At 39.1% G+C, this 15,584-nt stretch overlaps 1 protein-coding gene across 2 annotated transcripts in view; it reads right to left on the reverse strand.

Annotated features, from left to right (window-relative positions):
• The window catches only part of PPP1R12A (protein phosphatase 1 regulatory subunit 12A), a 98,715-nt gene that overhangs the window by 62,919 nt on the left and 20,212 nt on the right, over positions 1-15,584 (reverse strand). For both annotated transcript variants that reach the window (XM_075209592.1, XM_075209591.1), the window contains exons 2-4: positions 10,825-10,955; positions 9,352-9,470; positions 900-1,059 (exon numbers count right to left, since the gene is read on the reverse strand). In XM_075209592.1, the coding sequence (XP_075065693.1) occupies positions 900-1,059; positions 9,352-9,470; positions 10,825-10,955 (410 nt within the window). The remainder of the gene's footprint in view (positions 1-899; positions 1,060-9,351; positions 9,471-10,824; positions 10,956-15,584) is intronic.

The raw sequence follows: 15,584 nt of genomic DNA on the forward strand, positions 1-15,584 counted from the left end.
AAGAACGACAATCAGTGAACCGGGGACAGGGTCATAGGCACCCAAGGCTCATTGATGCGCACGCTAGCTCGCCTGGTCCAATCTGACAGAAGAGCTACTGTAGAACAAATTGCTGATAAATATAATGCTGGCTATGATAAAAAAGTGTCAGAACACACAGTATCGCAGGCTGATCAGAGTGCCCATGCTGACCCCCTGTCCAACGCCAAAAGCTCCTACAATAAGCACGAGTGCCAGAACTGGACTATTGAGCAGTGAAAGAAGGAGGCCTGGTCTGACGAATCACTGTTTTGTTTTGATTTTTTACATCATGTGGACTGCTGTGTGCATCGTTTACATGGGGAAGAGATGGCACCAGGATGCACTATGGAAAGAAGGTAAGCCGACAGAGGCAGGGTTATGCTCTGAGCAGTGTTCTGCTGGGAAACCTTGGGTTCTGGCATTCATGTGGATGTTCCTTTGACATGTACCACCTACCTAAACATTGTTACAGACCAAGTACACCCCTTCATGGCAACTGTATTCCCTGACGGCAGTGGCCTCTTTCAGCAGGATAATGCGCAGAGACACACTGTAAATATGACTGTTTAAGGTGTTGGCTTGGCCTCAAAATTTCCCACATCTCAATCTGATCGAGCATCTGTGAGATGTGCTTGAAAAACAACTCAGAATAGACTTTAAGGGATGTTTTGAAGTGAGATCAAGTTAAGGTATACCAAAAAGATGCAGGTATAGTGGAATAGTAGTAAAGAGATTAACATTATAGGATTACCACTGTGGAATGACTGGAAATACATCTTTTGACCTTCCTAAATAGCACCCCCAAACCTAATGTGTGATATTTACTTGAAGACGCATACAAAAAAGATGTTAGTTCTGCAATCTCAACACATACTTACTTTAAAACTTCAGTGTAACCTTTAGCAGCAGCTACATGAAGAGCTGTGCCACCAGACTTTGCATGCCTCACATCAATTATTTGTCCACTGTTAAGCCACTGTCTTGCATCTCGAAGCATTATCCTTTCTTCCTCTTTCCTAGCTGCTTCAACATCAATGCCTGTGATTGATACAGGGAAAAAAAGTGCATATTACGATGCTCTAGATTATACTAGTAACACCATGATAAACACACACATATAAAAAATGTTATCAATACAAGCCAATCTGCTGAGGAGGTTGGACCAATCCCCCCCACTCAAGTGGTCCACCTGTGTAACAAATATTCACAGGATTCGAATATAGTCTGTAGTCTTACAATATTAATACACATGAAAATCCATAAGACCAAGCATACATCCCAAATACATAATATTTTAGATCTGCTTGTGGTGGTATCTAGTCAACATTTGTATTTAGTCTTAGTTTTGGTTTGAGCATTAAAACATTTTTTTTCTGCATCAGTCACCTTTTGAGATTATATACGGACACAATTTTATCTGTGGGATTAGGGCAAGAAAAGTGCCCAACCCACATCCTCAAGGGCATCCTTGCTTGAAAAGTCCATTTTCAAAAGATTTAGCCCGGAGAAGTTATTGTCTTGTGATCACCATATGACCATCCCACACTACAGAAAACGATAAACAGCCCAGAGATGTGGGTAGGGTATTGCAATGCCCAGATTCCCCATATCACCCCTATTCTGGCTCCTATAAACTATTGCAGATACAAATCAATAAAACCATGAACACACAACACATTGGTAACCAATATAACTCATGGAAGTTACGAACACCTGTGTAGCCAAAGTGTCCACATCAATCAGATAAGCTGACTTAATATTTTACTTAAAGTAAGCATAATAAACATTGCTGGTAGACTTTTTAAAAGAGCGAAAACATTAATCAAAGTAATTTACATAATGGTGCTTAAAAAAAATTTGCTTACGATTTCAAGAACAAAACAAGTTCTTAAGGTTTAGTAATGGATTAGTAGTTTGAACCTAACTCCAGCAAAATATATTAAAAAGAAACAGGGATAAGGTAAGTGTAGGGGAACAGAAAGGGGGAGTTATCTACAGGTAACATGACAAACTGTGCAAATCGTAAAAAATAGGATACAATAGAATGCCGAAAGGCATGAGGTAGATAGAGAGTCAATAACTATGAAGTGAGAGGGGAACAGTTCGGTTATTCTTTAAATCACCAAGGAGCCTATATTTGAGTAAACATGTTTTATCGTGTTAATAAGTATATAATTTTTTTGGGGTGCATGCGATATGTCCGATTTCATTTCTTAATAAAGAATGTTAAATACTGGAGTAAATTTCCTAGAAGGTCTTGATAAATTCTGGGAGGTAACAAACAATAACGACCCAAGTATCTTTGAATACTAAGTTGTGGAGTTTATAGACTTTGTTCTTTGGACAAGTCCACCACACACAGTTAACAGTTCACCTTTGGCTGCAATTCCACATTGGCCCAGATGTAATAAAAATCTTGTTGAGTTTAATCGGTAGTATAATACCATCTATAGTATAATTTATGTGTGGTCTCCTTGATCAAGGTTAATATCGAAGCTTGGGCTACACCAACCCTGGTCTCCTAATTCAAACTATCCCCATATGGGAGCAAGAGGTGAGACTGGGGATTAAAAGTTTAGTTTAAGTAAACAAGTCCCAAATTTGATAGGTTTACAGAGATTTGAGAATGTTTTTTGTATATCAGCAATAAAACAAAAACTGGAAAGCAACAACGAGTGTTTGAAAATAGTTAAATAGTTTTTGCAAGTATACTCATTATAACCATGATGCATGAAATTATCAATAATTTCCAAGAGGAAATGTTTCTTTTAATTCTATTTAAAAGCGGGGGGGAAATGTCATTTGTACAAAGAGTGTCTTATCAATAGGTAATGTTGACACCTAGATATCATTTTATTGTCGCTATTTAATATTAAACTAGAAATTTGACTTTGTTTCATCGTTAGTGGGGACATGTGTGACTTTGATTATGGGAAAATTTCAGGATCTAAACATTTTTCAGTTTGTAAAGATTAGGGAAAGTAATGAAGACAACGTTCTCCTTACCCGCATACTAAAATATAATAGTTGTGCGATAGTGTAATTTTCTCGCACCTTCATTTCATGAACATCTCCCAAAATCCTAATCAGAATAGATAGATTCAATCACCAGGGCGAAGACCAAGGGGGACAGTAGACATTCTTCCTGGGTATCATTGAAAATTTTGATGGTCAAAAGTGAGCGATTTGGTTTACTACAATATTAGAATTGCAATAAATATATAGTTAAATACAACATTAACTTCTATCTAATTTTATCCTTTGAGAAGTAAAATTGTTGAGTATAAGGCTTTTATTTATTTTTTATTTAGGAGCTGTGGAAGATTTTTGTTCTGCAAGTATCTCTGGCTACAGATATACAAAAATAACAAGAAAACAGTTTTATTGAACAGCTTACACTGGGACAGTAGTTTTGGAATATGAGGTTGAAGGAGCTATATCTTCTGATGTTTTATTAGGAGCTAAACCGAACCTATTAAGGACTGTTTTCCAGATTTCTGGCAACATGTTGTTGATCCTGATACCAAATAAATAAGCGAGATATATATCCTCATTTATACCTTAGATTTTGTCTAATAGCAGCGATAGGTTTAAAGTTCCATCATTTTGATAGTGTTAAGGGAGAGAGATTCTAGTAAATTTGTGGTTGGAGGTTTTCAAAAGTAATCGGTTGTAGCCTACAGGTTTCTCAGTACTACTTTTTTGGTGGTAAATTTACAAAATCTTAAAATAACGTCTCTCGGTTGGGATACGTCCTGAGCAATTGTTAAAGTTCTGCAAGCCTGATCCAGTAGCAGGTGCTCTTCTGAGGAAGCTGAAGTTAGGTGAGCAAAAACCCTGCAAGTAGGATTCCAAAGAGAAGAGATGAAATTTCTTCTGAAATGGCCCAAATCATACGCTGTTCCTTGTTCCATTATCCTGATCGTCCAGGCTTTCCTGTAGTTGGGCAATACCTCATTTCATTTGTATTCTATCTCTACAGATCCTTGGTAGGAGACTGCATCAATTTCTCTTTCCAGCTTATGTGTTCTTAGACCTATAACTATCATTTCAATGTTTAGAGATTAGGGGACCTGTTATACTTAAAAATGCATTGAAGACAGACTCCTCCTTAACCTCATTACAAAAGAATTAATTTAGAGCAATATTTTTTTAAACTTCAGACCTTACACACCCCCAACAGCTCATATGTTCAGGATTTCTTTAATCATGCACTGGAGTTAATAAACACTGTTTTAGAGTGATTGGGGTTGGGTCATTTTAAGCCAACTCATACACTTGTGGTATAGGTGGAGATGAAGGTCTGAGAGTTCCTAACTCTGAGTGGACATTTGCAGAAAATTGTGCGATTGTTGCGACAGGTCATGCTGACATTCATCTAGGAGAGGTAGTAGCGTCCCCCTCCCTAGATATCGAGAAGGCTCTTCATGTTTTGGAATGGAGGCCTGGGCTTTTAATGGGTGATATTTCATTACGGTAAACAAAAATACAATTACATGTATTCTTGCAATTTTTTAATGCATTAGTGGGTGTTTCTGCTATTTTAAGTACTATTTAAACTGATTATACAGTATCTTGCAATTTAATGGAACAATGATAAATTAGGTATTCTGTTTTTGAACACTGCAAGGGGTTAATCATTTAGCGAGGGGGCATACCATATTTCATTTATCTTTTCTTTTACCAAATAGGGCAACAACCTCACAGGATTCAGACAAGAGTTTAAAGCACAATCAGCCACAGATAGGGAAAGCGTCAAGAGCAGATAGGAGAGTCTGCCATCTGTCCTGGTTCTGATGGGGTAGTCCCAATTTTGGATGACTGTACCACTCAGTCGGGACTTTGTCCCCACTGCAAGGATAGACGGGAGGTATGTCCTGTTTAACACTGTTTTGCTGGCGAAGGATGAACTGCACGCACCTAACTGTAGTGCATGCAGCATTGTCCGTATATTTGATGGGGAAAGGAAGGGGTTGTAGAGAAGCCTAGCACTGTATACAATTCTAACTCCACCTTTAGGCGATGGTCATACCCACTCTGGTGACAAGGCATGGTAACCCTTCTCTACATATCCTGTGTTTGTTCACAAGAATTTGTATTAATTTATCTTCAAAAGCCAAGTGTACGTGAGGGGCTGAGATGACAGTATTGGGTGGGTGGCGGGGTCTTCTACAAACTGACCATACCTTCTAGCCTAGCCTAAGAGGTAGATTACACAAAAGGTCATGAACGTTTTTATTTCAGCTTTATTTCAAGAAAACATTTCTGCATTTCTGTCAATTTGTTATAACCATGTTTATTCAATAAGCATTGAGATTGTCATACTGATAAAGAGGATGCCTCTTCAGTATTCTCCGTAAGTCACACCTTTTGCCCACCAGTATTATCTAGTTTAGAAGTACAACCCAAAAGGCTACTGCCTGGGCAGATCTCCGGCCACAGAGGGCTTTTCTAATTAACATCACTCAAGAAAAAAATCTGAATATCTTTTTGTTGGTCACTTTCCTTTGATCAGAGACGCTGGACACAGACACATTCACTCGGTGTTCACCATGGAAAAGACAACTAGAATCATCATTTATAAGCCATTGTGGGCTGTAATATTTGATGAGGGGATATAAAATAGTTAAATATGTAAACATGATGAAATAGCTTACAGAGATTGTGCTGTACAGAGTTATGTTAGATTGTGTTGAAGATTGTTTAGTGGTACAGTGTTTAATGTGTTCATGGATATTGCAAATTATATGTTTCTATGGATTTGGTACTTGTTAGTTAAGCCTGTTATAAAAATGTTTTGGAGATATGATATAAATTAGTTAAAGTTTAGTAAGAACTGGTCTTGTGGATAGTATTAATATTGTGAATACTGTCTGTATAGTTGAATATGGACTGTTTTGTGTAATATGTTTGCTACGTGGCTGTGTATAAAGGATTAATGTTCTACTGTACTTGTTTTGTAGAGTACTGTGTTTGTACTGCATTTAAAATACTGCGTACTGAATCCAAATACCTTGAGTGGTCTTGTAGGAATCGTATTGAGGTAGCACAGTTAATTAAGATTGAATGGTATAGATTCTATGCTAAATATTGCATAATCTGTGGGTTTGTTTTGAAAAACAAGTTTGCAGGCAGACAAACAAGATGGCTGCCATTGGTCTATGTGCATTGTTAACATGCTTCCAACATGGCTAACATCGGGCCGTGCTTGTTAACCTTTCAAGACTGGGTTTAATAGTAAGTTAGAGATTGATTTCAGCCGTTTTAGTCCTTTTTAGACACTCACATGTTATGCATGTCCTGGCGGGTCCGATTGTGGCACAGAGTGCTGCCCTCCCTTTGCTGCCTAGAAATCATTCATAATCACTCATGAGACATCGGTCTTCTAATGACCACACATGCTGCAACAATGCAGCTTGGAAGCTGAAACAGACCACAATATCCAATAATATGAAGAGATCATTATTGGGTATGTTGGTAAATGCCATCAGAAGATGACAACCATGATTCAAAGGGTGTTGTCAACTTTTAACTGCGCTAAAAAGACTCCAGTGATACCAGAAGCATTCCCTTCAATAGTCTAATATCATCCAATCTGACCACCTATGTATTGTAATAGGAGTCAGACCAGACCTTAAAAATTGGGAAATAAACAGATCAAACATAAGTAATGAAGTTTGAGTCATGCTTATTTTCAAGATGAATAAGTGGCTCAGAAAAAAATGTCACAAGGGAATAAAAACAAGAGTTATATCAAAATGTATTTATTCACAACCGAGCAATGAAGTTAAGCATCTTGAACAGATTTTTCTTATTTTTAATGATAAGACGTTCCGGGAACAAACATTACTATTTGGATGTCAACAGGCTTATCCCTTGGGATTAGTTTATTGCTGAGAAATCCTCTCTTTGTAAGGAAGTTACAAAATGATGTACATTAAGCAAACAGAACACTCAATGATTTTCCCATTTAAAGTGAAAGTTAGTGCACAACAGAGTTAAGGCATTTAAAAGAGAGCAGTTTCATCTTTTAGAAACTTCTTTACCAAGGTAACACCAATTGAAAATCAGTGCATATAATATTTTTTCTCTGAGACGTTTGTGTAAGTTATTGCTATAGACATTTTGAAGCACGTACCACAATTGATTCCACTCATTCAAAATGACTAGTCCGGTCACGCAATATTTGACATGTTCTCTGCACACAAACCATGTCTATTTTATACTCAATGCTTAACACTTCCTGTTACCTTGCATCCTTACCATTCTTCAGCTACCATTTACCTCATACGTGCTTATTACATACAAATTTTGAAAGAAAAACTGGTTCTTTTGCAATCTTTCAATTTCCTCTTTAAAAACATGCTAGATATTTTAAAACAAACAAAAATTTCCTTTACTTGAAAGCAAACAAGGAAAAACAGTGCATGCTATGTACAAATGCTGATTGCTGCAGCGTTAGCATGCATAACGAGCAAGGCTCTGTACCACCGAACTTTCTTCAGTTTTTCTGCCTGACAATGGAGGTATGACTTGTCCAATAAGACAAGGATTCTTTTTTTCTTTTTTAATTTTACATACAGGAGGCAGACAAACCAAAAATGGCAACTTCACCCTAAAATTAATAGGGCATTGGGCCACCAGATGTATTCTACCAATGCCTGGAATTGTGTGGGGAGGACAAAGAACTAAGACATCACTCACCCAATACTTGGTTGCAGTGCAAAATGCTTTCTTATACCGCTTTCATAGTGCTCCCATGACAGGCAAATTACTGGGTCGACCAGGGTTCACACTGAACCCGGGATCTGTCCCAAAAAAAAAAAAAAAAAAAATGAATAAAAAAGTCCTCTTAATATCTTAGTATTTCCTCCACGCTGACTGTCCGGCACGTTACACGAAGAAATTACGTCATTCCTATTGGCAAGGGAGAAAATTATGCATTTAAAGCGTCAATGCCTATATAATGCAATCCAGGTGTAGGGATTGACGTTTTAAATGTATAATTTTATCCCTGGCCAATAGGAATGATGTAGTTTTTTTTTTAAATTCAACACACACATATATATATATATATATATATATTTATTTCAAAGACCTGCTTGGAAACTTCTCTATCCCTGTGACCTATAGATTAGACCCAACTCTAATCCGCTCCCGGCTGTTCTAAGGTTTGGACCTAGCCTTTCGGTACCATCACTCTGCCCACTACCCAGCAGCTCTGGCCAGTGTGATAGGCCAGGGGGATCCATCCACAGCAACCCTGATCCATAGGTAAAGGTCAGGGGTACCAGCCCAGGTACACCAGTAACAGAGTACACTAGCAGCGTCAGTTACCCCGAAGAAACCCGGTACTGGATAACGGTAAGGAGTCCAGTGATGGCAGCATTTGTAAGCCCCTCCTACTGCAGTTAGAGGGCGGTTTTGGGATACCAAAAGGGAACGGTGGTAAAGTAAGCCCAGCCAGGTCCCAGCAACAGACAGGGTAGCATAGGCGGTCCACCCTGTCACACGGCCCTATGGTGACATGTTGACCAACACTGCCATAAGTTCTAGAATGGGTTCAAATTTGGATATTTAGGCAGTCATATTAATAACAGAGTGAAACTCATCAAACCATTGGAGGAGCACACATGTTCTGAGGGTGGGGCATTAGTATCCGGGATGACAACTCTCCCTTAGGGAGAGAAATGGTGAAATCACTCAGTCCCATTAAGTAGCAATTAATATTGATTTTACCTTCTAAGGGAAAAACTGCACCCAAATTATGCCATAAAAATGTGCTCCACAAAATTATGAAGCCACCAGAAGCCTTCACTGTTGGAAAGAAGCACATAAAGCCATAACGTACTTTAAAGGTGACAACACGTGTACTAATCCATTCGTGGAAAATATAGTGAAGGATAAGTCATCCGATATCACAACTGCGTTTTTAAATCTAGAACTCCAGTGGTTAAATTTCAGATTTCTATATCAAGAGGGTATATCAAGGGGAGCCGGCAGCCAAAAGGGCAAGAACCACTGTCTAGGGTGAATCACTCTTCTAGAGTATGTGTCTAGCTCTTGGGCATACACAAAACAACCTACTACATATGGAGATAAGAAATGCCTAATGTCAAGGTCTCCTTATTAGACTCTGGATGAATGAAAAAGTTAATTTCAGTGCACCACAGAAAAACTGGCTGTGGGTTGCTTAATGACTGTTCAAAGTAACAATTTATTAACTTCAGTTCAAAACATTAAAAAACAAAATCACAAACTAAAAAGGCTCTAAAATATTCTGGCTACAATTTTAGTTTAAGAAAAAAAATAAAACAATTTTATTGATACCTTGACGATTAACTTCATTCTGAAGCAGTTCTTCCATTGGCTCTTCCTCAGCAATGTCTAATGGAGTGTCTCCTTCACTATTTACAGCCCCCACATTTGCTCCTTGACTAATTAAATACCTGTAAGAAAGTAATAAAATACATTTAGCAGAAGTACGTAATAAATTACAACTTAAATAAGTAGTCCGTAACGGTTTTGAGCTTCCCAAAGCTCTAGTATTTTGTGATGAAAATCAAAGTCAAATATGTTCCTTTTTTGGATTTGTAAATGATCTGTGTGCTAGAATAGTTTACACTTCGATTTTGACGTTACATTAGCAAATATAAATTCTCATTTTCCCAGAGATGCAACAGAGAACTAATTTTGAAAATGAATGAATACAAAGGACTGTTATTTTAACACGGTTCCACTAAACAGTGCAGTCCAATTCTAGACTTGCCAGTCTTAGGACAACTACTATCTTTAACAACAAACTCCTCCCCAATGTACCACTTTAGTAAGAGTTCTTTCCATGGATTCCCCTTGCTGGATGAGTAACAGACTTTTCAGTGGGAGGTCTAGAACCATTTTAGTGACTCAAGCAGCTAGGACAGGAGGTGTGCATTATAAACAGCATCTGATCAGATAACTGCTACACCTGTCCCAGTCAGATGCCACTCTTTACAAACTTTACTGCCATATCACATTTCCCACCCATACCAGATTTTAAATTACGAGACCAATGCAGTTTTAAGCCCAGGAAAGTGCCCTGCTCTACCTGCTGTGAAATGCTGCTGTCCACAAGATTGTATCAATGGCAGAGGTCCCAGATGGGAAAGCTCTTGTGGAGTGCTACACAGGAGTTTGCTATCCAGAGGTGTATATCATGTTTATGGAAACTTTATATCAATTAGCAACAGTCTTAATACTAATGTACATAGGACAGTTTATAAAATAAATTGCATACAGAGAATTTTTCTGGGCCCACATTTAAACTGTATATTAAATTAGCTTTATTAGTATAGAAAGATGAATATTGCTTTATAGAAGACTTCTACTCAAGCGATTTGAGTTACCCAAGAAAGGGGTAAATGTATCAAGCTGCGAGTTTCCAGCAGGTTTGAAAAGTGGTGATGTTGCCTATAGCAACCAACCAAGTTGAACTGGAAGAACCTGATCTGTACAGTGAAACAATCTAAACCAAAGTTCTCTTAAAAAATTTCTCTTTTAAAATTAGACATATGGACACAGCAGCATAAAAGGTGTGAAATGGGTAAATGTCTTGGACAAATTCCGATCTCATGTCGCTATTAAAGTGCCAAGAAGTGAGATGGCATTAGCTTCTTTCATGTGGATGGCATGAGATCTGCAGCCGGCCTACAAAATCTTAGACATGCAATAGGATAGCAGTGTGTGCAATATAGTCTCTATCCTTTTTAATAAATAAAACTTTTATTCAATGTTACAATCTACAGGATAACCAACATAACTTACTCTGCTATATCAAGGTATCCACAGGATGAAGCAGCATGCAGTGGTATCCAGCCTTCATTATCTGGTTGATTAATACTAGCTCCATTCTCCACGAGAAATTTGACCATATCAAGATTATCGTCAATGCAAGCCTGTAAAAAGAATAAAAAAAACAAAAAAACAAACTTAAGACAAGAGCATAATACACACCAACCATACTTATTTTAAATGAAACAGTAAGCTGGACATCCAGAGAGAGGATCACTGTCCAATTTGGCCACACCCCCAGACTGGATCACTAGGACCTGCACACAGTCATCATGAGACTGCATCCACCAACATACAGATAATTATCCTATAGGAATGATGTTGTAATATAATTAGAATTTACACTTTTTAAAATTGTATTTTAGTTTAATTTGATGTGACTACATGCAATAGCAAGATTACAGTAACAAAAGTAGAGACCAAAATTAATGTTGCCAAAAGTATGTGGACACCAGAATATCAAATCCATGTGAGCTTGTTGAGCATATAAATCCAAATCCTGCACAGGAGCATTGCTGAAACAGGTAAGGGCCATCCCAAAACTGTTGGCACAAAGTTGGAAGCATGCAAGTCTCTAGAATGTCATTGCATTCGTTAGCAGTTCCCTTCACTGGGACCAAGGGGCCCAGAAGAGACCATTATTACTCCTTCAACAAACATTACAGTTGGCAGTATGCATTTGAGTATGTAGCATGCTCCTGGCATTCACCAAGCCAAGATTCTTCCATCAGATTGCCAAATGGTGAAGGGTGATTTGCCACTCCCGAGAACATTTCCACTGCTCCACGTTTCAATTGTGGTGCTCTTTACACAACTCCAGACGACATTGGGCATGGTGATCTGAGGCTTATGTGTGTCTGCTCAGCTATGGAAATGAAATGCATCAAGCTTGGCAAACAGTTCTTGTGCAGACATTGCTTCCAGTTGTAGTCTGGAACTCTGTAATGAGTGTTGCAACAGAGGACAGACTACACACTACAGCACTCGGCAGTCCTGTTCCGAGAGCCTGTGTCGACTACAGTTTTGTGCTTCACAATACAGTATGTACAGTTGATCAGACCAGCTCTAGCAGTGTGGAAATTTCATGAAATTACTTATTGAAAAGGTGGCACCCTGACAGTGCCACGTTGAAAAGTCTTGACCCATTCTACGGCTAATATTTTACATGCCTTGCATGGCTGATTTTATGCATCTGTTAGCAATAGATGCGGCTGAACTGGCCAACGACAAATTAGAAGGGCATCCACATACACGTGACCATTTGACATATATAAAGTAATTTCAGTTTAATGAATCTAGAAATAGTACTTAAACTGTTAAAACATGAATAGGATACTGCATAATCAACATTGCAAAAAGGAAGGGTGCTGGTTTAATACACAAATCACAATGTACATGCACTTGGATGGATTGCACAAGTTAAAAAGGTTTTACAGAACATGGTTTCCAAAAGACTACATCTCCCAAGGAGGGAAAACAAAAAGGTCTTCAAAGTAGAATTAGAAAATGATATTACAATGCAATGCCCTTCCAATTCTTAATATAAGTATGGTTATAGAATCAGCCAATTTAATCAGTAATGTAAGCATCTCTAGGAGTGCAAACGTACACTAAAAGATGATTATAGAATAGGCAAGTCTTTTTAGGAATCTTATGTCAGATTAGTGGTCACCACAGACTTTATTGTACTTCATTTACTAAATCTGAATAAATTTGGCAACAAGCAGAAAGAATAAAGGTTGTTCCTAGAAGGATGAAAACTTTATGCTACACATTGCAAAGCACAGGAGAAGATGCCTTAAGTTATGTGACCAAATATGGTCAGCTAATTGTGCCTTATTTGGCTATAATCAGCTTGAACAGCCAAAAGTGTGTGTGTGTGTGTGTGTGTGTGGTGATGGCCAGTAACTAGGTAGAAGATGCTCAATGACTTTACTCACTTTATACATTACAAAGGGCAGGAAACTATAATTTCAATTATTATCATCATTATCCTTTATTAGGCGCCACAAGAGTTCCGCAGCTCCGTACACAGCACAAACAGACTAAACAAGGTGAAACATTACAAACGGTAAACAAAAAAGAACTCAGGCACACAGGGAGCAAGTTGAACTAAGTGGGGAGAGAACAGGGGGGCTAGGAGGAGAGAGGGGAAGAACAGGCGGAGGAGATGAGGGGGTTAGGTGGGAGGTTGGTAAGCCTTTAGGAACAGGCAAGTTTTGAGTGCCGTCTTGAAGGAGGACAGATTGGGAGAAAGACGGATGGAGCGAGGGAGGTCGTTCCAGTGAAGGGGGGCAGCAAGGGAGAAGTCTTGGATTTTGGAGTGGGAAGAGGTGATCAGAGTGGAGGAGAGGCGACTGCCATTGGCCGAGCGCAGGGAGCGGGCAAATTAAAAAAAATACTTAAACATTGTATTTAATCGTTATCAAAGCTGATAAGCCGGTATCTCAAAACAAGACAAAATAAGCTTCAAGTCAACAATAAATTCAGAAATTAATGTTAAAATTGCAGTTTCTGCTGTTGCTAACAAGTTCTGAATATTTCGATCGTATTTATAAAAACAGGGCTACACAAATCACAGCCGGCAGGTATCCAATGTATCTAAATTCTAACTTTTGAGAGCCATTTATATAATATTTAATGGTTGCACGTCCCTAACTCCTTGAAAAAGGCCTTGCTGGCATCTTTATTCTACATTATTTTGCCCAACCCCGCTGATAAAAAAAATAAATCTGACATATTACAAAGTTGGCTTTAGAAGTTATAAAATTCTTTTGAAATTAAGACCTAAAAAGGATTTAGTAGTTACAATTTTCCTGGTGTCAAGGTTTATTCCAATATACTGTAGAAGGTTTGATTAACAAATTACTAGGCATGTTGGTAAATGCGGTCAAAAGCAATCTTTGTGTAGTGGTCTTCAGACTAACAAGCCCCACAGCCTTGCTGGAAGTGTTTCAGCTACTCTTGTGAAGCAGGCCAGATTTCACCCAATTTGGCTTATGTATGGCAAAATGGAAGTGATCCCGTCAGCCTGTGTGTGGCCAGCTTTAATTATATCCACAAGGTTCAGCAAGAGGAATTTTATAACCAATGTTTTATTCTCTCTGTACCTGGAAACCTTCCAGATAAAAGAAGGTATTTTGAATCCCTCTGTTAAAAATAATCCATATATGTGGCGGCATCCTTTCTTGTTTATATAAAGAAATCCTACATCATGCCTCAGATAAAACTAATTTTAGACTACCATGGGAGAGGGGCCTAGATAGTTGATGGAACTATAAGCATGTCTGTTCCAATACACAGAATTTATAGTGCCGTTTTATGTACTTCTAGATTATGATGAAAGTTCAATTTATGGCAATGCAACCTTTAGGGGAAAATATTTATATACCTACATAAATACACAAAAAATAGAAGGTGAATTATAAAAGCATCAATTAAAATGGATATACCACATTTCTAAAACATGCCTTCCAGGATGTGACTGGATGGGCTTACAGCTTATCTGGGTCTTTTTCTCACCCTCACTAACAAAATGTTACTGACCACTCCTACTGGTGTCACCTTGCCACCATACACTCGCCAACTGCAACTGCCAATTGCATAATAGTTGTAGGAGAATTCGGCTGCCACCACTAGGCTCTTTCAACAGCACCTAGTACCGTTAACTTCTTGGTAGCGGCAGCGCCTCTTTACTGTGTGTTGGCAGATACCTCCTGACCGCTTACTATTGATCAGGACTGCTGGATAGCTGACACATCATTGACACAGACGTTCCTTCAGCAGCAGGGGGAGAGTTCTGTACTGTACACCACTTCCCTTCCGCTCTTCTCTCTGCCCCTTCTACAGTATGCCAGCGATTTCTACTCCTCTGCCAAGTAGAATCGCCTGGCATCTGTTGAACTCTGCCCCTCTGAAGTGCTGTATACAGCGCTGTCATCTCACCGAGTCCCCCCTCCTCCTTTAACAAGGAGGAGACTTGTACACTCCAACCTCCTGTCAACATGGCCCCCAGGGATAGTAGGCGTCCCGGCGCTCTCCGACACTCCCGCAACAGTGTGACAGTGGTCTGAACAGCCCGCTTGCCACACTGTGAGAAACATCACAGTTTGCGTTGAAAAACTGGCAGCAGGAGCCGTTCGGCTCCCTGCTGACAGCTGTCTCTCCGGAACAAGTGTGCTCTTTGTTACAGAGCACCCCGTCCTTTCACACTATTAAAAGAAAAATATATTTTAAAATATAATGACTGGGTCAGATTCTCCAAAACAGCAGGTCTTGTGTGGGTGTTCCTGGCATGTAGTGGTTAGTACCTTCCAAAAGAGGTCCAAGGAAAGACAACAAGTGAACTGGAAACAGGGTCACGTACCCCTGAAGGATAATTGATGTGCATGAGGAATGAAGGCTAGCCTGTCTGGTCCATGTCCACATAGATGAGCTACTGTAGCACAAATTGCTGAAAGAGTTAATGCTTGCTATGACAGAAAGGTGTCAAAACACACAGTAGATCACGGTTTGCAGAGTATAGGGCGGTATAACCGCAGACTGGTCAGAGTGCCTGTGCTGACCCCTGTCCACCGCTGAAAGCGCCTACAATGAGCATGCGAGCTCCAGTACTGAAACATGGAGCAATGGAGGTGGCCTGGTTTGATGAGGTTTTTGTTTAAAACATGTGGACAGCTGGATGCGTATGCGTCGCTTACCTGGGGAACAGATGGCACCAGGATGCACCATGT

The sequence above is a fragment of the Mixophyes fleayi genome, chromosome 4 (assembly GCF_038048845.1).
Source record: "Mixophyes fleayi isolate aMixFle1 chromosome 4, aMixFle1.hap1, whole genome shotgun sequence".
Taxonomy (NCBI): domain Eukaryota; kingdom Metazoa; phylum Chordata; class Amphibia; order Anura; family Limnodynastidae; genus Mixophyes; species Mixophyes fleayi.